Source organism: Porites lutea, chromosome 5, assembly GCF_958299795.1.
Source record: "Porites lutea chromosome 5, jaPorLute2.1, whole genome shotgun sequence".
Taxonomy (NCBI): Eukaryota; Metazoa; Cnidaria; class Anthozoa; order Scleractinia; family Poritidae; genus Porites; species Porites lutea.
This window is the reverse complement of record NC_133205.1, coordinates 21,213,156-21,240,630: the sequence shown is the minus strand read 5'-3', so window position 1 is coordinate 21,240,630 and position 27,475 is coordinate 21,213,156. Positions and strand designations below refer to the sequence as shown.

General features: G+C 39.3%; 1 protein-coding gene across 2 annotated transcripts; it reads right to left on the bottom strand.

Moving 5' to 3' along the window:
- Positions 1-492: 492 nt before the first annotated feature.
- Positions 493-23,082, bottom strand: LOC140938818 (proprotein convertase subtilisin/kexin type 5-like). Of its 2 annotated transcripts, XM_073388345.1 has the most exons (18): positions 22,737-23,082; positions 22,457-22,561; positions 22,268-22,363; positions 21,309-21,411; positions 19,175-19,212; positions 17,615-17,691; positions 17,109-17,197; positions 15,274-15,446; positions 14,333-14,545; positions 13,522-13,622; positions 12,449-12,670; positions 11,165-11,457; positions 9,045-9,235; positions 7,914-8,547; positions 6,529-6,853; positions 5,809-6,026; positions 4,202-4,897; positions 493-3,406 (listed from the first exon to the last, which is right to left on the bottom strand). In XM_073388345.1, the coding sequence occupies exons 1-18, from the start codon at positions 22,914-22,916 to the stop codon at positions 2,394-2,396; spliced, it is 4,767 nt and encodes a 1,588-aa protein (XP_073244446.1). In that variant the 5' UTR covers positions 22,917-23,082; the 3' UTR covers positions 493-2,393. The 2 variants fall into 2 exon arrangements, with proteins under 2 accessions (XP_073244446.1, XP_073244447.1); XM_073388346.1 differs by lacking the exon at positions 22,268-22,363.
- Between the last annotated feature and the right edge of the window lie 4,393 nt (positions 23,083-27,475).

The window sequence follows — 27,475 nt, the reverse complement described above, 5'->3', positions numbered from 1 at the left end:
ACCCAGTGTTTTGCCCAATTTTATTGACCATCCTACCGTGCCAAAGAATATTTTAAGGGTTGTTATCTTTTACATGCTGTTACTTACCAAGAGATTTAGCAAAGCAACTGTAAACTATACAGGATGCTGTTGCATTTTTGGGAAAAAAATGAAATAGTGATGAATTGTAAAGTGGGCACTGATAAAGGCAGCTGCTGAGATCTTATTGATTAAAGTTTCATATTGATTTTAGTCTATCAATATTACAACTACATCAAATTTTACACCCCCTTTTTCTGCTGTCTCAATCCGTTTTTTGCTTTTCCCCATTGCGGAGCCTGGTCCCAGGCTATGTATGATAGTAAAGTCATCCATAGCTGCGCTGTATAGATCCCTTATGTTGCACAACTGTGAATAGCGGTATACAGGTCCGCTATAGGTGTCCCACCACTCTAGCATCCACCACACATCATAAACATCAACAGCAAAACAGCACGTACATAAAGCAATCAATTCTGTACAAAAATATCTTTATTTCTCCTTCATATTTCTCTAAAATTTTCCACGACTTGCATTATAGTCGTAAATATTGCAATCATTCTATCTATAACCTTATTATTAATAGTGTATTGTCGACTTGTTTGTTGCAGAGCAAACAATTTAGTCACCTATCAATTTTAAAAAGATCCCCGCTCTATATTAAGTCAATAAACTACGAAATACTTCGCGTATAGTTTTACATTAATTTTTGAAAATATAAATTACAAAAAATAATCACACACTTTACAAAGAAATCGGATTCCATCTCGGTACACTCTTTCTTTATAAGAACGTCCATTTTTCGAGTTGAGCCCGCGTCGTTCTTATCTTTTAAGCTACATGTAGACAAGATAAGACAATGATTATAGTTTTCACATCAATGAATTGTACAAGTACAATGTACATGTATTATAGACCATACACAGTAGGAATGTGTTGAAAGAACAAAATTGTACATGCACTCTGATTCCATGTAGGACATTACCCAGAGAAGATAAATTCAGGTTTTCTAGATTTACGAAAGTAAAAGCAGTGAAAAATAAATCGTTCTTCTCTGAGTCTCGGGTGTGTTCTTAGCGTGTTCTTAATATTTAGGCAACATTCAGGCTGAACGTTCTTATAAAAAAGGTTCCTATGAAAAAAAAAAAAGAGTGTACACGTATTGTAACATTTCATTGATACATATTTATGATGTACAATTGTTGGTTTGGCTGGTACTCACTTTTGAAGCAGCAAAATTTACTGACATCACAGTTCAGCTTACTGCATAATTTAACCGTTAACAGTTGTTACACACGGAGCATTTCTCTGATTTTAGCTTTAAACCCTTGTATCAAAATTTAAATTCTCGCTTGATGCCCCCATACATTTCTTATAGATGTAGTGGGGAGAAGCTGTTACAATATCAAGCAAATCACGATCTTAATTCTTGTTACTACTGTTTTATGAAGCATTGATATTACAAAGACAAAGTTGATGCTATCACTATTAGGGCTGCAGTTAAACGTTGAAGGATATAACTGGTAAGTAAAATTTTGTGTTCGCATTAACATTTTAGATGTGTAGCAGAGATATGACTTGATAGTTCACGTGTTATTGTACTTCAAAATGGAAACAGTAAAGTTGCCTTTCATATTCAATGAAAACATGTTTAGAGTAAAAGTGTCATTTCAACGAAACGCATCTCTCTCAGAGACATATGCGCAATTTCTTTTCTTTTAAAGAAGACGCTTAGTACGGGTAACATTTATAGCTGAACTTACTGTTATTAAGTATGAAGTCTCGCTTTTCAAGCAATGTGTAAGCAAGGCATGATGCACTCTTGCGCAAGAAAAACAACGTTTAAGCGTTTAATATGCGTATTTACGCCAAGGCTAGTTCCAGAAAACGTTGAGAAAGTGATAGTTACGGTTAGAATAAACGTGTTACTATCGTTATTGTTGCAATGCGTTGCAATAGGCACATGGTAAGGCATAATGTATTCCCAGTCAGTGTAACAGCCACGCTTCCCCTGGAGTGAACACAACATGGCTGTTATTTCCGCTACGTAACATGGATAAAAAACGACCTACGACAGCTTCTACCGAAGACATTTATGGCTGAATGACAAACTTTCCAATTTTCAGGTATGCTAAACTTCGAGAAGATAGTTATTTGCGACGCCAAGATCGATACGACCCGTTTAAGTACATTGCACGTGTATTAACACTATACAGAAGTACTTATTAAATATCAGGCTCTAAAAAGAACCTTATCTCGATAAAATTGAATATATATGCCCTATATTATTCATAATATAAAAGTAAAATTCAATAATAACAATAATAACTGAAAAACCCGCAGCTCGAAAAATCAACTATAAGGACGAAAGGGGTTTAAGCTCTGTTTTCTTCACCTTCTATAAGAGAAGCCCTGCATTCCTCCTCATCCTCACTTTTCGTGATTGTTGCCTTGATACCTCTTCTACCTCTAAGAATCGTCTTTGTTCGGAATTGGAGAATTCCAAAAATAAGAAGAAAAACAACTACTGAAACAGACCCAACTGCAACAGCAACTAATGAAAAACTGTTCTTGTGGGAATCATCAAGTACATATTTCAGGACTTGATTACCTTGGTCATGAACAGAACGATTCCGAGCTCCAGCTTTATTCTTGCACTCACTTCCACAAGGAAGACAAGTCCTTGTGTGTTCATCCAGGGAATGACCGCGTGAACATTGCGTGACACACAACCTGCCCTCAATGTAGAGCGGTTTCTTGCATTTGATGCAGCTGTTCATTGTTGGTCCTTGGCAAATGTCACAGACTGGATGACACTGCCGGCATTGATGGATTCCATCCTTTTTAGTGACATATGTGCCATCCGGACAGCTGTTGACACAAGTAAAATTTTGCAGCACCTGACCATCAGGGCAGTCCAGACAGTCAGAACTACCGGGACCATTGCACATTCTGCAGGTTGCATGACAACTGCTACATTTCCCTTGTACTGAAAACTGCCCTGGTGGACAAAGTGAGCTACAGCTTCCATTCCTTTTATTATGAAAGAGGTCTTTTGCACAAGTTTTGCAGTGCATTTCGCCAGGTCCTGAGCATGTTTCACACCTTGGATGGCACCTCTCACAAACTCCTGTCAAGCGATTGGGAAATGTTCCATGAGGGCATTCTTTCTTACACGAAAACCCAACAAGGCTCATGTCATGTCGACTGCACGCTATGCAGTCATTTTCCGTGGGTCCAATGCATCTTGAGCAGGACGCATGGCATTCTATACACTTCTGACTATTCTTGTCTAATACCCACCCATGCTTGGGACACTCTCGGATACAATAGTGTTTAAATAACACAAACGGAGGTACACACTTGGTGCAATTTCTGATACCATTGCCTGAAAGGAGAAAGAGATAAAGACATTCAGCAAAGGGAAACTGGTTTGATCAGTAGTGTTGGAAAGAAAAGCAAACAGGTTGCATCTACTCAGTGCACTGGGCCTTCCTTTCCGAGGAAACACCCATTGTCTTGTCCTTTTGCACAACTCTTTATAGGGGACACCTCCATCAAAGGGACACAACTTTGTTCCCATAACAAACAGTTTATACAACATTTGTATTAGTTACCACTATTGAAGGGACACCTCTATTTCGGGGGACACTTGTCCTGTTCCCACTCGTGTTCCAAGAATAAAGGTTCCATCATATGGTAGCCGAACAGAATTTTCTATTCTAACGTTAGCCTTTCATAAGAGTTATTTTGGTTTGGATTGGTCTCTGTTTCCTTGTTAGGAGGGCCGAATGTCCATAATTAACAGGGGAGATTGCTGGGAAAGGAACTTGGCCAGCTATCCAAATCAGGATCCCACTTACTGACCTGCTTCACGGCAATGTTTTCCTTTATCAATTATTTATGTCTATAAAACGTAATAAAACTATTTTGCTTGTTCCATTTATATGAACTGTTCGATAATAATCCTTCGGCGCTGCTCTTTTCGTGTCTGACTATAACGACTTGTATACAATGAAAGGGATTAAATTAATTTTTTTAAACTTATAATTCGGCAAGGTATCCCATTTTTCCATCACACCTACATTGTTTTAGACGTAAGGATGTAAGCTACCAATTCAGAACATCGTTGATGCAACTGACTACACCTATTCATCCAATTTACATTATATCACAAGCTTACCTCCTTCGCAAGATGAACAGTAGTAGTCGCATGGTCGGCATTGACTCGCTTCTTTATCAAAATAGTAGTCGGAAGGACAAGATGCCAGGCACCTTGAGTTTGTCAAAACAGAAGCAGCATTGCAGCCTGTGCAATCATTGTCGGTAGGCCCTGTGCATGTTTTACAGGACGGATGACAGGGCATGCAGTTATTATTGTCTGACAATAGAAATGAACCAGCTGGGCAAATGCTGACACAATGCCCTTCACTCAACACCTCATGGTCTCGGCACTTGATACAGTTGCTGGCAGACCGTACACACTCCTTGCACATACCATCACACGGTTCACAAGAGTCTGATACATTGCTGTGGAAGTGACCAGTGGGACATTGAGTTTGGCAGGAATTACCAACAAGCAATAGGCCTGGTCCACAGGACAAACATTCTGCACCATTTTTGCATTCCTTGCAACCTGCGGGACACGGCTTACAATGGGTGGTGTCCAAATCTCCAAAATAGCCTTCGGGGCATTCATAAGAGCACTGGTTTGTCTGCAGGTTAAGAAATTTAATGTCGCTACAACTGAGACAGTCTTCTTGAGATGGACCATTGCATTCAAGGCAAACCGGATTACACGCCTGGCAACCTTCACTTCCATTGAAATTACCACTTGGACAAGATGACTGACACTTGCCGCCAACAAGAGACCAGCCGGCTAAAAGAAGAACAACAGGTAAGTACCGAGTATGTAGAGACTAACTTATGAATATTTTGGTTTCAGTTAAAATGGTGGAAAAATTGTAGCCCATCCACCTTATAACAACAATCTTACTATTCTTTCGCTATAAGGAATTACTACGTACAATTGAGGTCTGGAAGGGTTGGCTGATCATTCAGCACGGAAAACTGTGCCTTTATCTGTCTCGGGGTGGGGGCATCTATCAAATAGGGAGCGTTTACTAGGGGTGTCTAATACACTTGACAGCGTAGTAGCATTATTACACGAGAGGCGTTTATTTGAGAGAGGGCATCTATTAGATCTTTCACGGTAGGTTCTTGTTGTGATGGAATTGACAAAGTATTCGACTCTTGAGGGTTGGTCAGCTTCTGGCAGAGTGTACTGTTCACGTGAATAAATAAAGTAAATCATTCAAAATGAAACTGTGAAAAACACTTCTGGGGAACGATGCATGAACAATTCCCTAATTAAAATACGATTTTGGTTGTAAAACTTACGAAAACTCTTAAGAGAATTACTCAGGGGGGTAAAAAGAACAAGCAACACACAACATGGTTAACCTTACTATTTTCAGAATATCTATCACACGCATGATTAGATTTTTCTTTCGTAGTCCGACAGCAAAGTACATGTACGTCAATTCGCCACTTCGGGAATGAGAAGGGAACTGGAACCTAGATATCTCCCGCAATTGTTTCTGGGATCGTTGGACGCGCCGATCAGCTATTGGCCAAGTTTTCCATGTCCTAGCAACAGTCCCAGAAGTCTTTGCAAAAGTTAACTCGGCCCGGTTTCCTCCTCAGCTCTTAAGTGGCGAACGGAAGATTTGCAACCGAAGAAAAAAAACCAAGATCAGCCTTTCGTAATAAGGAATAGTAGTTACGTACCTTTACAAGAGTGACAGTCGTTGTCGTTTGGTCCACTGCACGATTCGCAAGTTGCATAACAAGCTGCACAAGTATGAGACACCTGGCTGTGGAACATCCCCTTTGGGCACTCAGAGACACATGTAGAGCCCATGAGATGTTTTGGAAGAGTGCAAGAGAGACACTGGTCACTTCTATCACCATAGCATGTCTGGCACGATGGGCTACATGGCACGCAACTGTTAATGGTAAAATAAGTAGATCAAAAGGAAACAGGGACAGGCTCGCTACTTTCAAAAGTCATTTTATTCAGTCCACCGGTAAGTTTCACGCCATTTCTGCTGCGATTTCGTGGCGGTTTTGGTGTAATTTTCCAATCTTTACGCAGCGGTAACTGTAGTGTATGGGTCTTAAATCAAAAGGTAACCGACAAGAAGACAAAGATAGGTTGTTGGCAACTTTCGCGCAGAAATTCGCCAATAACAACAAGTCGCCATGAAATCGCCGCTAGTTTACGCGCGAGATTTGAACTTGCTACTAAAATAGCTTTAACACAGCACATGAAGACATCACGCTGCTCATTGCAGCACTTCTGCCGAACGTACACCAACCAATATAGACCAATTATCAAGTACAAATTTTGCTTATCAAGATTCTTAATCTTAATCTCGAACAATTTTTCTTCAAGGACAGTATGGATGACTTGCTCATCCCATACAGAATACAAATACTCGCACTAACCTGTTGGAATGCTTGCGGAAGGTACCCTCAGGGCATCGTATCAAACACTTAGACTTGTACAAGACAAAACCTTCTGAACAAGCCAGACACTTCATGTCAGAAGACTGACTACACGATGAACATCCCAGTGGGCAAGTTTCACACTTCCCAGTTGTGCCGTTTGCATACGTGCCCACTGGGCATTGCTCAGCAGGTATACATCCATGTGCATAAAGAAACTCGCCTTTAGGACAACTGGTGCATTTACTGGGATCTGAAGGGTTACATTTCTTGCACAGTGATGGACAAGGCGTGCATGTGCCATTAGATGATTCAGGATACTGGCCTGAAGAGAGAACAGTGATGTATGATTGAGGATGCACTGTCTAGTTTTATGGTAGGGTTGGCTCATTTGGCACAGCGCTGGTCTAATGAGTAGGAGGTTACCATGGTTACCCGATTAATTCGAGGCTGAGCGTAGACTGGGTGGGTGTTGTTTCGAATTGCACTATGGGACTTTTTTGGGTTGCTATGGCTTCTTCTATTTAAAGTTGTGCAGAAAACCGGGTTAAAATTTGTCCCCCAAAACATCGACCAAGTTTGACCTCAAAATGACCTATGCTTGGGTCAAAACTCAAGGAAGAGGATACTGCCTTCGCTCTGCAACAGACCCTTCCGTTTTTTTTTTTTTTTTTTTTTTCACGTTCTGATGAATATCCATCGACACCGCTGGAAAGAGTGCCTTAAAATTAGGAAGCTAACCAAGTTTAAGGGTGATACGTCCAAAGGGAATGAAGATATTTCTCCAAAAAGTCGTGAAATTTTAAAGACGTTTGTATGGTGGGGGCACGAACTTGCCCCCATCATACAAACGTCTGTACAATTCTGCGACTTAAAGGAGCTACATCTTCGTTTTTTTCAACAAATCACTTTCAAACTTGGCATTTTTTTTACTAGTTTCTTAGTTTGAAGGCGTTCTATCCAGCCGTGTTAACAGATTTTCGCTAACTGGTCCTAGTCAAAAGCTGAAAAAACCCTGGAAGATTCTGTTGGTCAGAGCTTCACATGTTTTGAATGATCACATAGAGATGGCGGTCTTCTCTCCAGTCGTAGATGCACAACAGCGCGCTTTGTAAGCACTTCGTGTTAAATAAAATCTATTCCATTTTTTCTTCACTGGATTAAATATCTAGAATCTGTAAGTCTCGACGTAACTATAATCCTTGTGTTGTGTTCACTTCCACAGCCCTAACTTTCCAGCAACTGATACATTTTGTAACGCTTTCAGTCAAGTACAAGAGACTGGGAGACCCCTACGGGATAAAATGCTAATCGACTTTCTACAAAAAATGAGTACAGTATGAAACACATCTACTCTTCAAGTTCAAGTACATCAAACTTCTTACCCTCTGGACAGGTTGGTTTACACGAGCCAGTTGGAGCTCCTATCCTGAAAAGCCCCTGACTACAGGACATGCACTGCGATGGGGACGGACCAGTGCAACTGTCACAGGTTGAATCACAAGGTTTACAGTCCTGACTTGCTGCTTCTTCAAAGAAACCACTTGGACAAGAAGCCTTGCATTCACCCTTGTGTAGAAATAACTTCTGGTTATCTTTGGCTGCACATTCTGTGCAGGCACTTGCACTGCCTTCATCGCAATTTTTGCAGGATGGGTGACAAGAGTGGCATAGTCCTTCTGCGTCGACATACTTCCCTTCACCACATTTCTTCACACATCGACCAGGGACATGCTTGTACTCTGATGTGCATGAAGCGCAGGCAGTTGCATTGCCAGCACATGTCAGACACGTGAAGTCACATTTTGCACAGATCAAGACAGAATCTTGCACATGTGTGAATGTGCCATCAGGACAAAAGTTTACACAGCTTCCATTGTGCAGGATTAGTGGAGGAGTACAAGAGAGACAGTCTGATGTGCTGGGTCCGTGACAAGTTGCACATGTGTGACTGCATGGTTTGCAAAGCTTTCCAGCATCATCTTGATACTCTGACTTGGAGCAACCAGCAACACACTCCTACAGTTGAAATAAAATATATTTCTATTAAAAGCTGGTCACTTGCAGACTGTCCACGCAGACTGGAAAATAGGTGACTTTCCTAATACAGTTGGTTAAATTACAAAATATCCTCACCATTCACCAGCTTCTCAAGGCTTTTTGTTGTAAATCTGCCAGGTTTTGAAGCTTAAACCGCTGGAAAATACGATACCTTAATATCCGCTACTGAAATCTGCTCTGGAAAAAATAGTTCATGCCGCCTACTCGATTTCGGCAGGCAACGAGCTAATTGGTGGAAATATATGATTATCATAACAAATTCACGAGTCCCGCTGTTTTTGGGGGGAAGAGCGCACATTTATTTACCGCACAGTAGCTGATAATTGACCCTAAGAAGTGCGCAAATCAAATAGAATTTGTGAGCCCACATTCACTATAAAAAGACTAAAATTTTCTGGAAGTTCTGTGAAGACAGTTTACGTCCAACAGAGCTTTAATAATGAGCGTGTACTTACATTGCTGGTACTACTCCTAAAGTGTTTACAGTCCTTGCACTGGTCAGCTCTTGGTCCTGTACAGCCATTCTGGCATTCCATGCTACAGGCAGGAATTGGTTCCTTACTGGAATCACTGGAAACAGCTGGTTCTTCAGTTCCATACATTACCAAATACCAGTTTTTAAGAACACCACTGTTACTTGAAGAGCCTTAAAAACAATCCCATTTTCATTTATATGAACACATGGAGGTGTACGTGATACAATGCAGGATAACTTCTCGAGAACTACGTGTACCTAAAAACTTTTAATGTCTCCTTTCCACATTTCCAACAAGATTTTGAAACTTCCGACAGACAGACAGTTTTATAGTTAGAGTTAACAGTAAGTAAGAAATGGAAAAATTTATTTGCACTAAGAATAAGAGTTTATATGCAAAAGCTAATGGACAAGTGGACCTGGTAATCTGTTTATTTTCTTCTTTTACAAAAGTGATTACACAAGTGGACTTTGTAAGTACTTTATTTAGTTTCTTCTTTTTTTCTTTTTGAAAATTACCCCTGCACTTGTAAAATAACGATAGGCATAGCTTTGAATAAGCTGATCCTGTGTAGTAAATAAATTGTATAATTGCGTGTTTATGATTGCTTAGGTGTGTAGTCTGTGTGTGTGTATATATGCAAGGTGCAAAGAAAGTCATTCTGACAGCTTGCCATTCGGGCAAGCTGAAGCTAGCATTTACCAGCCCAAATGTCAATTCAACTAGCCTCCCAAATTTTTTGATGAGCAGAATTGATTTCACAGTTCTTCTGTAAGTTGAATTCCTCAAAATACTTCCCTTGCCCGTCGGGCAAGTTAAGAACAGAATTCACTAGGCCTATGCTATCGGACATTACTTTCTTTGCAAGCAGATGCTGCGAGATAATTATTGTAATTGTTCTACTTTGGAATAAATGAAATTAATAAATAAACAAGATTTTGAAACACCATTATTTTTATGTGGGGTCTTGAATGCCAAATCTGAACTTGAAAGTTGTCTGCCTCAGTTGTTGCTATATTTTTGCCTGACAGGCTTTTAACCATTTGCTTACCATTTTTGCTTATCTGAGGTCACTTAGGCGCTACAACTCATAAAAAGAGAGATCTCGAATCATGTTTACAGTAAACGGCAAATACCACTTTGTACCACAGACAAAGTTTTCCCTTTACATGAACTTGTTGTTTACAGTTCATCGTATCTTCATGAAAATAAGTAGCTTCATGCCAATTGTTTTTCCATAAGAATTATCTTGAATAGCTGATCATTTCCTGGATAGATGATCATTTCCTAATGTAATAGATTGTAATCTTAACTCTGACGCTTCGCCGTTTGTCGTAAACTAATGCTAAATCTCTCAAACAATTGTTATTGTCAATAATATTGCAAAATTTCTCTGTTGCGGGACATACAAATATGCTTTGAACGATTAGACCAACGAGTTTTTTCCATAATTATATAAAAATTAATATGTAATTCCTTGTGCCCTGAACAGTTTTCTTTGACAGAGTTTAACCGTATTCTAATGAATGCTTCAAATTAATTAATTATCGTATATTTATTTATTTAACCACGGAGCACTTAGGAGCTCTTAAGAACTCGTTGAAACGTGTTCGTGCGTTCCAGATCGAAATGGAATTTGAAAGTGTTAGTTTTTAAGGAGATGGGAAAACCGGAGTACCCGGAGAAAAACCTCTCGGAGTAAGGGAGAGAACCAACAACAAACTCAACCGACAGATTTATGGCGTCAACACCGAGATACAAACCCAGGCCACATTAGTGGGAGGCAAGTGCTCTCAACACTGCGCCAACATGGCTCCCCAAAACTGATCATGACAGACTCACAGAGATCCATAATTCGGAGTATGGTCGTTTCGCTACAAGCCGTTTCGCAGCATAATGAAGTCGATTCGCTGCGAAGCTGCAATGTCGTTTCGCTGACTTAATGCGTTATTGCCCATTAAGTAGTTCATTCTAAATTGTTTTACACTGTTTAATACAAAAAGTTGGTTGCAGCGAATCGACTTTTTGATGCAGCGAAACGACTTCATTATGAAGCAAAATGACTTTGTAGCGAAACGATCGTAATTTCAAAATTTTACCGTGGTTCTCGATTTCCAACGTCCATGTTCCCTTCGGATCTTCACCCCAGGTGTGAGTTGACATGAACTCCCAGTCAGTAAAACCACTGCTTGAGTAGTCTTGTCTCCGTTGAGCCAGTAAAATTGCTACCGTGCCACGAGGGGATATTAGTTTGATGCTGAGGTCACCTCGGCGAGAAAAGCTCAGCGTGATGACGGCCTGCACATGTTCTAGGTATTTGACATGGTGGCTGTCATCTTCACAACCTGTTGTTGTAACGGTCACCTTCAGAGTGCCTTTACCAGGGATAGGTCTGGAACGCGAATTGTTGACAATTAAAAGATACCTTTATTTCAACAGGGTTACACTTTCCGTATTTTTTCAATGTAAAATTAAATAAAAACTGCTTACAGTGTATCAACAGGGGCCCTAAAAAGTACTAATATAAGATCTGTGTTAAAATAAAAAGACGGTAGCACCGTAACCTGGCAAATTTACTCAAATGTTTAGAGCTTGTTGATTCGGCAACGACATGAGGGAAAACTTGGATTGTTTTCACACTTTGGAGAGAGTGGTTCAACTGTTTTTCTAAAGCTTGAGTTTTTTATTAAAATGAAATCCTTCTTGGTTACTACACAGTCTTTTAGGATGGCTTTTACTGTTGTTAAATCTGCAGGTGAATTCTGTGGAACAGTATCGGACTTTTCAAGGACACTTTCAAGCCAAAACGTGGGTACCAAAGTGAACACTGAGCCTCGGCTCTCTGTGGGTACCTGAGAACATCGTTTGCGTTGTGCGTTTTCCGTCAAATTGTCGATTTTTCAACGAAATCGTCTCATATCTGAATAATTGTTTTGCGAGCTAATAGCGAGTTTGAGCTACCACGAAGTTGACGACGGTAACGAGAAAATAATAATTAAAAACTCTGAACGTGCAGCACAATTTTTGCCAGATTTCTTTGCAGTCATCACACGACTATCGTTGTCAAACTTGATAGGAATGGCAATCCAATTCCAGTTCCAGTTGGATCCTCCAATCAGTGCTCGTTACTACAGAGTTACATTGTCGACAACTACCCGGTCAATCAATGCAGCGACACCAACCACGTACACTTTTTTGCCAGTTTAATAGAGACGTTTAATAGTTTATTTCTTGCAATGCGATCGTCGCTTGAATCTCTAAGATCGTGGTTCCATCAACAGTGATCGACGCGACTTCTGTTCATTTTCGTCGGGAACCCATAGAGAGTCTCAACATTTTGATGAAATAATAATTGGCACATTCTTAATTAAAATAACACTTACTTCTGTTGTGCTTCTGGTGTCTCGCGGCAAATGTGCTGTGGTGGGACAGTTTTCCATTTTCTTGCCAGATTGACAAGTGCTAGTGCATCAAGTAAACCATAACCAAACTTGTGGCTGACCTTTCTTCCAACTGCATTTACAATAAAGTCATCTGACTGAAGATGTACTGTGGTGGAGGTACGTACAACCAAATGTTGCATATCCCTCCAGGTTAAGTTACGGCTATAAGCAAATAACATAATTATGTGCATGTCAATGATGGTATAATTCCTCTAAAAGAATCCACATATTGTATTTCACATTTTTCAAAAATAAAAAACCTGTAAAAAATTTAAAGCCAATTTAGGGACCGTTCATTTGGGCAAGGGGGGGGGGGGGGGGTGTGGGATTTGATGAGTATCTCCCGTAGTATAAGATGACCCGCCTCTTCATTAGAAATCTTTTTGGGTGCCCTCACTCCCTTGTATCCCAAAATAATTGAGATCACTCCCCCCCCCCCCCCCACCCCCAACAAAAAAGAGAAGAAAAAAAGAAAGAAAACTAAGAATGAAGAAAAGATGACTGCCAAACATCAAATAAAGGTATTGGATGACCATAAGCAGAGAACAGACATTATCTGTAAAGCTGAGGTTGCAAAGGAGTCTGTTTTAACAGCAAGAACCGCAAGAGAAACTTTGGGAGCTTCAAAGAGTAACAAAATAAGTTATTTTTATACAAAATATTTACTGTATTAGATGGTATACCAAGTGACAACTGCCATGTTTTTTTATTTGGTTTGTAAAATAATACGATGGCTTGCAAATGCATGATAAGTGGAGGAACAGTGAACCGTAATGCCTGCTTTATTACTCCAAAATGGTCTCTGCCCCCCCCCCCCCCCCCCCGGAGACTGATAAAACAAAGCACATTAATATTAGTACAGTCACTACACCACTCTAAACATCATTTCTTGCTAAACAATACACACCACTAGGCAAAAACCACCTGCAGTTAACAACGCACTTATACTACGATTTCCAGTGCACTAATCAAACAAATAAAAAATAGGCCAAGAAATATACCCAGATACTCACTTAACTTCTAATGCAAGCGCTAATATTCCTGCTGCAAGAGGAGCTGAGGCAGATGTACCTGTGTGTGAGTCTGTACATCGGCCATGTAGGTCTGTTGTAACCTTTTGAAGATAAAACAAATTAATTATACACTTGTCCTAATTTTGCCAAAGAAAACTTTGTTACTCATAAAGAAGGTAAAAGCGTCCACTGTGTCACAAAATATGCAATCTGGGCAGCAGGCCCTGGTTTAAGAGTCCCGCCCTGACTATTAGTCGGAGTTGTGTTACAGCAGTCCTGCATCAAACTCCTCAGCAAAGCTTATAAATGGCTAACTGGCAGGGGAAGAGCCAGAAATTCTTTATTGGAGGAGTCCAAACTTGAGCTCAACATGCTTTTTAACAACCCTTTTACAGCAAATCATTTCCACCCCACTAGCTTTTTGGTCATTACACATTGATTTCTCTTAAATGTGTTATCCTTAACAAGGGTAATAAACCCAAGATCAAAGCACTCAGCTATCAAATTTCATGACTGTTTCTGGTCTGATTAATGCATTTAGGGGAGGGGGGATGGAACCCCTAGAACCTCATCCCCTCTGGATCTGTTGCTGACTAGCTCCCTCCTAATGGTTGGGGAGTTGAACTATGTTATGACTATGTGTTACTATTAGGGAGATCTGAGAGGAGTGCCTGTAAACTAGCTAAAAGTGCACTTTCACTATCAATAAACACCTACCACTTACCAATCCAGTCATTCATTACGAAAAACATTTACACTAGTTATCATATTCTCTGGTATTTGGCTAAAAAAAAATGGAAAAGATACATACTATTTTTCTCATGTCAAAATTTCCACTGCTAAAGGTGGTAGCCAGAGTGGATGCACAGTATTCAGAATACCATGGTGATGTGCCATGTTCTGTTGCTGAGCTAATTGAGAGCGTATAAATGCTGTTTGTGTAACCATCACAACTGCAGCTGTCCTGGCTTCTACCACCATTACCTGAAGCCCACACATAAATAGAGCCTAATCCACCACGACCCTAAATCAAGAGAGAAAATATATATTACATGAATTGTACTGAATTATTGAATTTCATTTTCTTGAAAGGAGCAACATTGCTAGTACATGTAATACTGTAAAACCTCTATTAAGCCTCCCCTCTCTAATATGCCCTCTCTTTTCAGGGGAAGCAAGTTAATAAGCCCCCCCCTTCCCCTCCCTTTATTATTCTTCACTAATAAATGATAGACTGTATTAATCAATCACAACTGCAAAAATTTCGTGTAGACTGATCCGGGATGGTTTATTCACCAACTGGAAGTTCAGATTTGTTTTTGATCCTCGGCTGCACGACCTCTAACTTCTTGTACTTGAGCTTTTCCACTTTTTATTCCAGTGCTTTATGGAGAACTGATACCACTGTCTTTGCCAAATTAAATAAGCTCCCTCCCCCCACCGTTCCCTCTCAAATAAGCCCCCTGTCTCTATTAAGCCCCTCCTTAAATGTGTTTGAAATAGATAAGCCCCCTTGGGGGGGGGCTTAATAGAGCACTTACGGTATTAAGTAACGTTCAATTTGCCACAAATAAAGAAACATGTACAGTGTTTTATTGCTAGCAATCGACACAATACAGTTGATTACCAGGTTTGGTAATTTGGAGGAGTAAATTGCCTTTACATGTACAAACTGTTTGGTTTCATGCTCCAGCAAATGAAGCACTGTTGATTACCAATAAGTACAATATTATTTCTAAAATTATAATTTACCATTTGCACGCCATCAGCAAATGCCTTCTTTGCCAACTTAGCTGGTCCATCCACAGTCCGCCCATCATCATCTGGTCCCCAGCTTGAGCTGTATAAATCTATGTGCTGAGGGTTGAGACTTAATGAAGACGCCTCTACCGCATCTGTTACATCACCATCCAGCATCCGTACACCTGAAGATACATACAACAATAAAATATAGTCAACTCTGGTCACTTTGCAAAGCCTCATCCCTATCAGGAAGACACGTCCTCTTGAGGGATGGCTGGTCATAGCTGACTTACTCTCTTCCCAAGAAAGACAGTCAATATCATTCCCTTACTAGGTGAAAGTTTTCTTTAAGTGAAAAAGATAGCTTAACATTCTATAAATTAAAAAACGCACTTTATTTGGGTGTCAATGTATTAAATTTAGCACTTATTAAAAAATTACTAATTATTGAGGACACTATTTTTACGTCTCCTGCTATAGATGCTAACACCCTTTCACATGGTCATCCGAGCTAAGCAAAAGTCTAGCCTTTGGCGGGGTGAAGGAACTACCTTCATTTCTCAGTGATTTAAGACCCCAAGTATTGGTCCACGACAGGAATCAAACCCACCACCTCCTGCTCTGCTGCCACGTGCTCTACCAACTGAGCATATCCTACCTCTCTATGGTGGACACCTTTCCACTGGTAACACTTAGTAAGGGCTCAAATTATCAATTAAAGTGAACACTAGTCTTCTATGCAGCCTTTTTAAGACCTCTCAGATATATAAGTACATGTTTAACCCTTTCACTGTCAAATGTGGCCAAAGGCAAATTTCGACCAAATTTCATTGTCTAAAATTTTGAGAAATAAATTAGTAAATAGTATCATGTGAAAGTACAGGCAAAGAGCTTTCATTTGAATGGTCACACCATAGGATTTCGTTCACGGACTCAAAAGTTAGGGTCACCTTGCAAACCTTTATCAAACACTCTGGCTGTGAAAGGGTCAAGACTCTGAGCAACTGCCTGCCAACCCCTACCCTAACTCAACATTACAGTTGTAGCATGCAAACTTCTTAAAAATGTCGGTTTAGGGGAGGGGTGGGAGGGGAGTTTCCTAAAATCTCATACTGATCTGATCTTTCCTGTACACATTGTTATGATACTTAAACACTGTATCATCGTATCAAGTCCCAAAGTAAGAAGACTTGATTGTCTTTTTCTGCAGTTGAACCTCTCCACAACGGCCAGCTTGAGGAGAGAAGAATGTGGCCCCTGTGGAGAGGTAGGGGTGTTATATCACAAAGTTTTTCTTTGGGAGCACAACATGAATTTTTGTGCTGTGTTAATTTATGCTTACTGTGTCCCATAATCATGGTAATCCAATCATATATAATGTGTAGAGATAAGTACACAAAAAGCTTGAATTATGTCTTGAATCAAAATTTTAACGTGACACAATGTGCAAGGTTCGCAACACTCACTAGAAGTATCATAGACAAGTTATGCTTACTGCAGCAAAATAAATTAAACAACATCAAAATACAATTGCCACGAAAAAATTCATGAGCATTCTTGACTTTTTGATCAGTCACTGAAAAAACTGGCTGTTGTCGAGAAGTTTTTTTGGCAGTTGGGGACAAGCATTAGTGGCTGCTGCCATTGTAGAGATGTGGTAATTAAGGAGAGCTTTAAATAAGAGTAAATGTATGAACTGTCCGCTGGGACAAAATAAAGAGGCCACTGTAGAGGGGTGGCCGTTGTGGAGAGGTGACTGTTAGTGGAGGTGCGACTGTATTTAATAGTCAAGAGGTGTGATTGACTGTCATTCATTACATGTAGTTGTCAAATAACATACACACCTCCAACTTTAGCCTGAGGTGCTACTCCCACTCCACAGAGGCTGTTGTTTCCTGTGGCTGCCACCTCTCCTGCACACCTTGTACCATGCCTGCAAAATACAACCCAACATGTCAAAAACATTAATTTACGCTGAATATCTGTTACAGGTCAAAATTTTTTAACCTAGGTGGCTAGGAGACAAAGGAAATTGAAAATCAACCTTGTTTAAAAAGGTTTAACCTGAATTTAATTTTGACCTGTTACATACCCATTACATAATGGTAATTAAATCTGCGTAGTCTAATTCAGTCTGAGATAAATACATGGTGTCATTCCGATACACAGAATGGACAGAATTAGGATCCCTGTCATCTTTTCCAGAGGTCAATTTAAGTTGTAAACTGAACTAACCATACCAAAATAGTTCAAGCGCATGTCTAGTATTTTATTGTTGTTGTTTTTGCTAATTGTTTTCACAAACAGAACATTAAAGTACTCTTCTAATCTTTTATGCTGGCAAACAAACCTGTTTTCATCATTCCAGGTTGGTCTAGGGGCAGGATCTGCATCATTACTATTATAGTCATAACTAGCTTTGGGATCCTAAAAAAGTAAAAAAATATAAAGAAAAAAAGTGTAGTATTTTCAACTACGGGAAAGTAAATACCTCACTACTTTTCATTTAATTTGTAGGTGGTGGAGGAGTTAAGAAAGAAAGCAAAAACATACTTTCATGTATATTCATTATAACAGAGTTTAGGTGGATATGGAATCACCCTGCTGCCAGCTGAGTCTTTCTTTTACTTGCCCAATTTGGCGAACTTATCAAACACTCTGCATAAATCAAGTTAGATCTTTGAAGAGTTGAACATGCGCTTCAAGTTACTAGAACACAGTTTTGAACCCTGGTCTAAAAGCCGTGTGCTTAGTGCAGCGGGCTCAATAATGACCGTCGTTTTATCAATATACAGATGCTCACACTTAACTCAAAAAAGCTGTTTGAAGAGGAGAGGATACGATATTGACTAGTCCAGGGTGCAAAGAAAATCATTTTTACAGCTTGCCATTTGGGCAAGCTGAAGCTAGCATTTACTAGCCCAAACATCATTTCAACTAGCCCCCAAAGCTTTTTGATGAGCCGAATAATTAATTGATTTCACAGTTCTTCTTCAAACTGAATTCCTCAAAAAACATCACTTGCCTGTTGGGCAAATTAAGAACAGAATTCACTAGCCCGATAACAAAATCCACTAGCCCCAGGCTATCAGACATGACTTTCTTTGCACGCTGAGTCCACAAGTTTGGGCTGTGGCACCTTTATAAGTTTAAGACGATTCAGGCAAAGCCCTTTTTTCTCCTCCCAAATCAAGAAGAAGACAAAAGCAAGCTCTACTTGTTGGGTGTCATCCACTCAACCAACTTGAGGTTTTTCAGGAATTTTGGTACAAGCTACAATACTCGTCACAAATCTTGAAACACTTGTGTGATTTTCCCCTCCCCAGTGTTGATTTGGGATTGCAGTCACCTCAGTGCTCCAAAATACATGTGGCTCAACATTGGGGAAGGAGAGGGGCACATTTGAGTGATAACAAAGGTGTGGAGAGTGAATGTAAGAAATTGTGAGAAAATTCAAGACAAATGGCTTCTGTTTTAACGATATGTGACAAGTATTGTAGACTGTATGGAATGATCCAGTCCAACTGGACAGGTCATTCAAGCTGGACCATTTTAAGGTGATGTTACACGAGACGATTCGCAATGACGATTCTTAACGCAACACAACATTGCAACATTGTTGCAATATTGTTTCGAATATGGAATGATCCAGTCCAACTGGAGAAGTCATTCAAGCTGGACTGTTTTAAGGTAATGTTACACGAGATAATTCGCAATGACAATTCTTAGCGCAGCACAGCTTTGCAACATTGTTTCGAATAGGTACAACATTGTTCCAACATTGCAACATCGTGTTAAACTAAAAATTGTTGTTGTGAATCGTCCCATGTAACATCACCTTTAATCTCTTAGACATTTTTGTGAGGAAGCAAAATAATTTTTTGGAAATAATCTACGTTCAGTAACTTACATAGTTTGCCTTTAAGTCATTGTGTGTATATTCAATACCTACAAACAAATAAACAAACGATATACATGTAGCATCATGCTCTTGATTTTCAAATTATGCTGTTACACTTTACTCTTTACTTATCATTATGGCAGACACTAACTACTAGATCAAACCAATAAAAAAAGCTTTGCTGTGAGAAAAATTGAAGCGCTCTTATAGCCCGTGAAATCCAGGGTCCAGCATATGATTTCTATGGAACAGCTAAGATTAAGTCAAGAAAAAGTAAGTTGTGAGGGGCCTTTGGGCGCTGCTAGAGGCATACGCTTGGGATGTCAGAAGGAAAGAAGGCACGTAGGTGCAAACTTGCTGCAGAAGGTTTAGGTAATCAAGTTGGATCACCTATACGTGACTGTACAACATCGCTTTTTCGGAAAACCTAGCTTCTTGGATCCTCGATCCTTGATCACCGAAACGTGATCCTCCCGTCTCGAGACTCGATCCTTGCATTTGGAAACTTGAAGCGTTCAAGCTTCGAGAGGCAAGGATCGAGTCTCGAGTTTTGAGCTTCAAGTGTCAACTTACTTTTGAGCGGGACTGTAAATGAAAGGAAAAACTTGAAAACCAGAATTGTTGGCATATAAAACAGGAATAAAAAAATTTAAAAAACATTTGAATATTAGGAAATTGATGTTGTGAGCATGTGTGAAAAAAATGGCATGCCTTGTATTCTTACAAGGATTCTGTCTTGTGGAATGTGAAATAAAATAATCATACTTTGTTTTGAATCTGTACCCAAAGGAATGAACAGATCAATAAAAAATTGCAGAAGTATCATCTAGGGGATAATTAAACAAAGCTAATGCATACATCTAGGAGGATAACCAGGGCTCGATGTTGTGACCTGTGGGGCCGCCAATGCAACCAGCTTTTATTCAGTGGCGACTAAATTTTCATGCCTGGTTGCCAACCTGGCCCCCAAGATAGATGACTTTCTTCTTTGGGAAAAAGTGTACTAATGATAATTTGTTATCCTTTACATAACTAATGGATAGCTGACAGTTTTTCTAACACTCTAACAGTTTGTCTAAACGCTTCAACGATTTCTTCCAACACTCTACAGATTGTTCTTATGTGATCTAACAGTTGGTCCATCTAACATTTGACTTTTACTTGAAAGAGGATTGTGAAAAATCACAAGTGATGAATTCGACAGAAGTCTTATCAACTTTCGGGCAAATCATCCCAATTCTCAACAGGTCGTCCTGTGTTTCTCCAGGAATGACTTTAAGCGCATTGATTTAAAACAATATTATTATTTCTTTATGTCAAACATCATGTATGTCAATTGTGGACTCGATAGCAGATTAGTTTGATAAAAGCTTAAGCTAATCTAAAATGAACAGCGCTTATTTCTCGAACTTCTTGTAAACAACTTTATGCAAATTTCTGTTGAGTATGACGACCCAAATAAGAGCTCTGCCATACTTTATTGGTTTCTAATGAAGTACCATTGAACTCATGCTGTTTGTCTAACAGACTTCTCGAGAAATCAACTTCTTTGCCCGAAAACATTTGCGACGTTTCCTCTTTCTCTAGACTTTCGATCAAATGATAGGCAACCGCGAAATGGATCAAGTTTCACTGATGTTCATTCCTGAACCTGAAAATATTTGTTTTGGGACGCAAAACAAATTTTGCGGTCTGATTTAGCTCTTTCATACGCCAAATAAGTTTTCTGTGATTCCTAAAGTTTGTTTATTTAAATGTGTGTTCCATTGCTTGAATACCTGTTTGAGGAGATTTACGCTTGAGTGTGGGTTCATTTTCCCAAACACCGGCTAGTAATTGAGCCTCAAGCGAAAACCGTTCGAAAGAAAGTTCAAAATAAGTCTAAAGCACTCTTTTTCTGTTAAGGCTAAGTAAAATATGTTAAGTTTATTGTATTCCATTAGTTCTTAAATATAATTTTTGGTGACAAGAATACTTGTTCTCAGGTGACCAAAAATGAAAACTGAAAATGAAAAAACGAAAAATGAAAATGAAAATGAAATTGAAAAAATGAGGTCAGCTGGCCCCAACATTTTTTCCTGAAAGTCAAACACTGATAACATAATGGCAGCAAACTAACCAGTTTCTGCTTTTTATGACTTACCATCATCTAGAATAGAGACAACAACATTCTTTCCAGTGACACCCTGTTCCCAGACTGGAAGAACATTGTGGTCATAACCTCTGAATATGCTGTCTGTATTATGCTGCAAATATGGAGTATCAATAAAAAATTTCAGTGTTGTAACTTCAAAAGAGCAATATTTTGTCATGTAACTGAATAAATGGCTAGATTCCTTACTTTGACTCTGTTGTTAAGAATAATGCTGCTTGCTATGTATATTGCAGGCTCAAACGAATAGCTGTGACCCAGAGCAAAGCGGCCTGGCTGTTTATAACCCCCTCCCCTTCCCTCCCTTTCCCTCCCCCACACCTCCCATCTCCTACCCCCACCCTTAACACGAGACTTCCAACATACAAAATGGATGAAACCGGCTGAATGAATAAACAAACAATTTAGATTTGAAAAGATTCCAAATTTCTTTCCGATTTATCAAGGAATCATCACTGATAAAACGTATACATTGTAAACTGGCCCGAAAGAATGATAACAACGTTAAAAAATATTGTGCAACGGAGAGGCGACACATGATAATTATCTGAATGAATGATTAATTTACAACTTAGCATTGAACAATAGTCCTTCCAAGAACAACAATGTTTAAAAAGATCCTTACTTGACTAATGTAACAATTTATTTCGGAATACCGGAACGTCTGTTTCTTAATAACACGATGAACACTATGTTTTTACAATAAACTCGCAACCTTTAGTTAACCAATACCTCATGAGCCCACCTGGTGCTTTTAAAAGGGTTTATTTACCCTTCTACGGCGAAAATCACCAATACACAGGAACGTTATATTACGATCGACTTTGACATTACATGACCAATAATTATAAAAATGTGTCGATGTCTTCATTTATAACGAGACTAAACCTCGCGATTTGGCTGTAAAGATCTCTAAATAAACTGCCGCTATGCTAAATTATCACACTTACAAGAAACCACTGCTTTCCAAAGTCAGGGTCGTTCCAATGCGGAGAATAATCTCTCTTTACGCGTCTTTTAACAATCTGTTGGTCTACCCAAACGACCTAAAATGCACATGAATTCCGTTTCATGAAGCTTTCATCGTATACAAACACGCAATACAGTAAGTTCATAAGCTGCTAAAGGTTACTACTCACATTTGGATGATCGGATAGATCCCAGGTTAGATCCACTGCATCGCGTCTCGATCGCCTAGGATGTGACTTATGCTTGAACATGTAAAATCCTTCCAAACTTCCAACCTCAAGAGTAAACAACATCTTTTTAGATCAAGCAAAACTCCCGTTACCAGGAAACAATAAGAGAATAATCAGTTGAATTGCCCTGCAAACGATCGAACGGTCGCGTAGAGCGAGGGATGTTATTCCATACGCGATAAAAATCTCAAGGAATGATATCAATAATTTTCTTCTTTACCTGTCCTAAAAGTATGAAATCCTTCTCTGCAGCAATTCTCTCTGCTTCTTCTTGGCCCCCGTCGACTTGGACGACCCATGTATTAGAATATAATTTTCGAAAGCTACGACACGTCGCCAAGTCCCACAACAGTCCGGAAAAGGCGATACAGACGAAAATGTATTTACAGCTTGCAGCCATTTCAAAGATAATGATTAGTAGTAAACTGAACTAACATAAAAGGACTAAAAACTAGAGGGTAAAAAAAGAAAAGGTAAAGACCCGAAGAGTGGAAGAGGATGGTATCGTGAAATTTCTGGTTCTTAATTCATCTCTTGCATGGAAATGTATGCTGAATGTCAACAGCCGAAAAGGAATCCCTCTGTGACGTCACTAAGGTGACTCCTACTTCCTTTAGATCGCGCTTCAAAATACGGCTTTTAGCGCTGAAGCGCTCAAAAATAAACCAGGAAATAGGCTCATGTTTCTGAGTCGGAACAGAAAACCCCTTCCTTTAAGCACAGAACTGCTAGCGCTGTGTCTTAAAGTATACCAGAAAGAAAAATTGAACGATGCGTAGTTATTTGCTTTTGTGTAAAAGCTGTGATTACACAGGCGGCTATTTCCTTTCGAAGTAGGAGGTGACGCAAGCGCACCAAAGAAAACTTATTTTTGGTTACAAATCTGAGATGTGTATGTTTAAAGCCTGAAAGGAAAGATAAGTAATTTATCTTACATGTTTCAGTTGGCCACAGACTGGCGACTTGTTCATTTATCATGATTTATCATTTTGATCGATGTCTATTTGTCAAATTTTTGACCTTCAGAAGGTTTTACAAAGCTATTTGCGTGCAATACAATATCTGTATCATTCACTTGTAAGAAAATCATCATATTATGTTTTAATTATCTTGCCTTGTTTTAATTTTTCAAGATCTTAAGGTGAATTCCATGTCGCCTTCGACTGGTTTGGGTGAACTTAATGGTCACATATTTACTGTCTGCCTTTTGGTTTTCTCTCTATGCCTCTTAAAAAAACTGTGATTTCGAAATCATTGCTCAACTAAGTAAGACTACAGTGAACGGACGGCTAGAAACGCCATGTCACATTGAAGCTGGGCTTAATCGTGACTGAGTGCAAGGGGTCGAAACGGTTTACCGCTGTACCATGTGTACTGTTGGACGCCTGATTCTGGCCTCGATTATGTATCTAATTCAGGAGCTATCTGTATATTCAAATATAAAGCCAATTATTAAACGAAGTCAATCCAATGCGTTAACCACACTAGATAGTCAAGATAGATACGGTAATTATCCGATACATAGATCGATTAGCCGGTTTGAGTCTGTGGATAAAATCCTGTCCATGTGAAACCCCTATGAGCTACTCTTCAGTACTATTAAAGGTCATATAACTTCCAGTATCGTAATGTTTCAAAATTAATGTAGAATTTATAGATTTTTCCCCAATTTAGGAGGGCTTTTTGTGAGAGCTGGTTTAAAATAATTAAAGCAGGGCCTCCTGCGCAATTGGAATATTTTGAATTCAGCACCTGCTACTGGCCCAGGCAGTTAGTGTATTGGAGGATTGAAGCGAAGCCGTAAGACTGTCTCCGGCAGGCAGTTAAGTGGAGTGATAGAAACTTGAATCACTATAGCTCAAAGTTTCGTAAGCCTGGGATTCAATATCGGTTTAAGGGTCTGAAAAAGCGAAAATGGTGAATAGACCGCGCCTATTTAATGAATGTGTACCTTTAGGACAGTGAACTAAACAATATGTTTTATTCTAATTCACCTTTCGTGTGAAATTAAACTAAGCCGTGAAAATCAGTGGAACAAAATTAGCAACGGATCTAAACCTGTCCCAGAATAGAAATCATAAAATAACGTGTAAATATTTGATTATCCATGAGGCAATTTGCGCCGTATTTCCCCAAAAATATAACCAGTTACAAGAAAACGTTCTCACTGACTCATAAAAATTTTTAAAAACCTTTTTATTATTATAAAAAGACCACTGTGCTATATTAGCTAAGCCTTAAACTTCAGCTACAGTAGCCTATTTCCGTCGTTCACTGATCATAATATTTTTTTATATTGACTCAATAATTGTCAAATGTGATATCAGTAGAGGTGTTTTGATCGAGTATAACGACGGCGTGCCGCCGGAAGGAAAAGAATATCGAATATTAATTACGTTTGACATGACAAGTCATTAATTTTACACGAATTGAAAGGGAAGCTTTCCTAAGTGACATATTTTGTTGTAGTGGATTATCGCTGATATGGTTTGTTGACAACCAGCCAGCTTTTGCATTAAATTTTAGCTTTCCCAGCTACAAATTGTTGTAATAAGATTTCTTTATTTACCTTACATCCTTTACATAAAAAATCTTAGGCTTAACACAAGATAATAATATCAAGAAACATAAGGCTGGAAGATTTTAAGCAAAGCTCCATTGAGCTTTTTGCAAAAATCTCCCCTTGTGGAATTTCAGTTGTATTTTGCAAATAGATCCTATGGGTGATAAAAACACAGACAAAACAAAACTAACAAAAAACAAAAAAACAAGCAAACAAACAAACAGGACAATGTTTTGCCGAGAAGTTACCGCAGCACGAACCTTGACACAAGTAAGTTGATGACATGAAATTCTATAAGTAAAGAAATTGGGATTTAACGTGATCTACCTTCACGCAATACTTTTGATAAGACTGAGGAAGAAAAAAATACGATTTATTTCTGTTTAAAAACATCCCTACAATGTCGGACCATGCGGGTTGTCGGTTAACAGTTTTCCTGCCGGTAGTCGGTAAATGATTTTCTCGTTTTGTGGGTAGTCAGTTATAATTTTCACCGTTTGTCGCTAGTCGGTTAACCCCATTCAGACCCTCGTGTATGTATCTGTCAGCGTAAACTCGCCTCCATTGATTATAAGTTACCCCTGAATAGTTTGCAACTAATAATTGCAGCAATCCGGGAGGGTACTCCCATATGAAAGGGGCGTGGATGCTCATCTGCAATTTTGAATTAAATAATCAAGTTTGTTAATAATAACAACACCGTTCCCTTTGTCAGGTTTTGAATTAAGCCCCGACGTAAAGGAGACCAAACTGGGCGTGACCCAACCATTTTTTGACCCCTAAAAAAGACCATTTTAAAACACAGACGAATAAGAGACCTTTACGGCTAAATATGATGGCGTTTTGCCCAGAACATCCTAAGTGAGACCAAAATCCGAAATTTACACCCCTAGGCGAGATGACGAGCATCCACCCCCCCCCCCCCCCCGGTGCAGCATACCGGAAGTGGGCTTTGGCACGATTTTTAGGCGTACTGAAACAAGGTCAAAAGAAGTGTTTTTACTTGACCGCTTCGAGATAAACTTCATTTTAAGTAAATTCTAATATGAAAAAAAAGTGCCCACCTTTAATACACATAAAACACTTTTGTAATATGGAAATAATGTGAAAAGCCTTCTCTCCAACTGTCGTCTGGTCTCCTGACTGCATTGTTGAACCCCAAAAAGACTAGGAGGAAAGAAAGTGATGAGAAATGAAAGAGGCTTGCTTGTAATATCCCTACTAAGGCTATCGCTACAGCAGTTTATTTTGGGGTACTGTCAGTTAGGGCGCGGACCCTTAAGTTCGTGAGTTCCTAGAGGTACGGTATGTCAGCTATAGTGGAGAAACCACCACAAAATCTCAATAAGGGTTTCATTTCATGTTTCCGGAAAATAATCTTTTCCACTTGCGCGGTTTATTTGTCTCAAGGGTTTTATTGGCAAGGCTCGCTAATTAATTACTTGCTTTCAAAGACAGACAGGACTGGACGCAGTTATGTTTAATTTTAGAGTTCATGGACCAGTTTATGAATATCACACTGGGTAAAAAGATTGCTCGAAACTGGGTTTTGGGCTGTTTTCTTTTGGCTATGGATGCTATTCTTTCTGCACTCAAGATTTTTGCGGTAAAGTATGTTTCATGCCGCACAGTAAAAACAGGGCGTAAGTACTCATAAACTCCCTCCGTTACAGCAGGATTCCATAGTTAACTATGCCTAATTCTTTGTTGGCTTCACTAGAGATGTATGATTATCATATCGAGTGTTCCTAAGGTAAATATGGGAGATGACTTTCTCAAGTACTAGATCTAAAAAGTGCATGGTAGGAGCCTGTGTATATTGGAGATTGATGGATGGTAGCATTTTATCTATTTTATTTTTTATCATTTTGACCCCAAAAAATGTAAGGAGATGGTCGTGAACTTTATTGAAAATCCGAACACTATGATGAGACCCTGCATATAGGAAATCAAATGGTAGAAAGAATTTCATCATACAATTTGCTTGCAGTAATCATTAATGAGAACTGGAAATGAAACTGCCATGTTGACTATATTACCGCTAAGGCATCAAAGAAACTTTACGCTCTCAGACTATTAAAGAGAGCTGGCGTGCAAGAACAACAAGAACAAGTCTTTAGAAGTAGTGTTAGACAGATTTTAGAATATGCCGTGCAGGCGTGTTGCAAGACATTCCTGACTATCTGTCAGATAGAATAGAGTGCGTACAAAAAAGGCACTTACAAATATATATTTTAACTGTTCGTACAGTTACGCACTGTCGCTAGCCAACGAAACTACACTTTCCAACAGACGCGAGCTCCTATTTCATAAATTTATGGCTGAGAAGACAGACCCCCGTGACCACCCATTATCGTGCTTGGTGTCCTCTGCAGTACAAAGAACTAAACCTTATA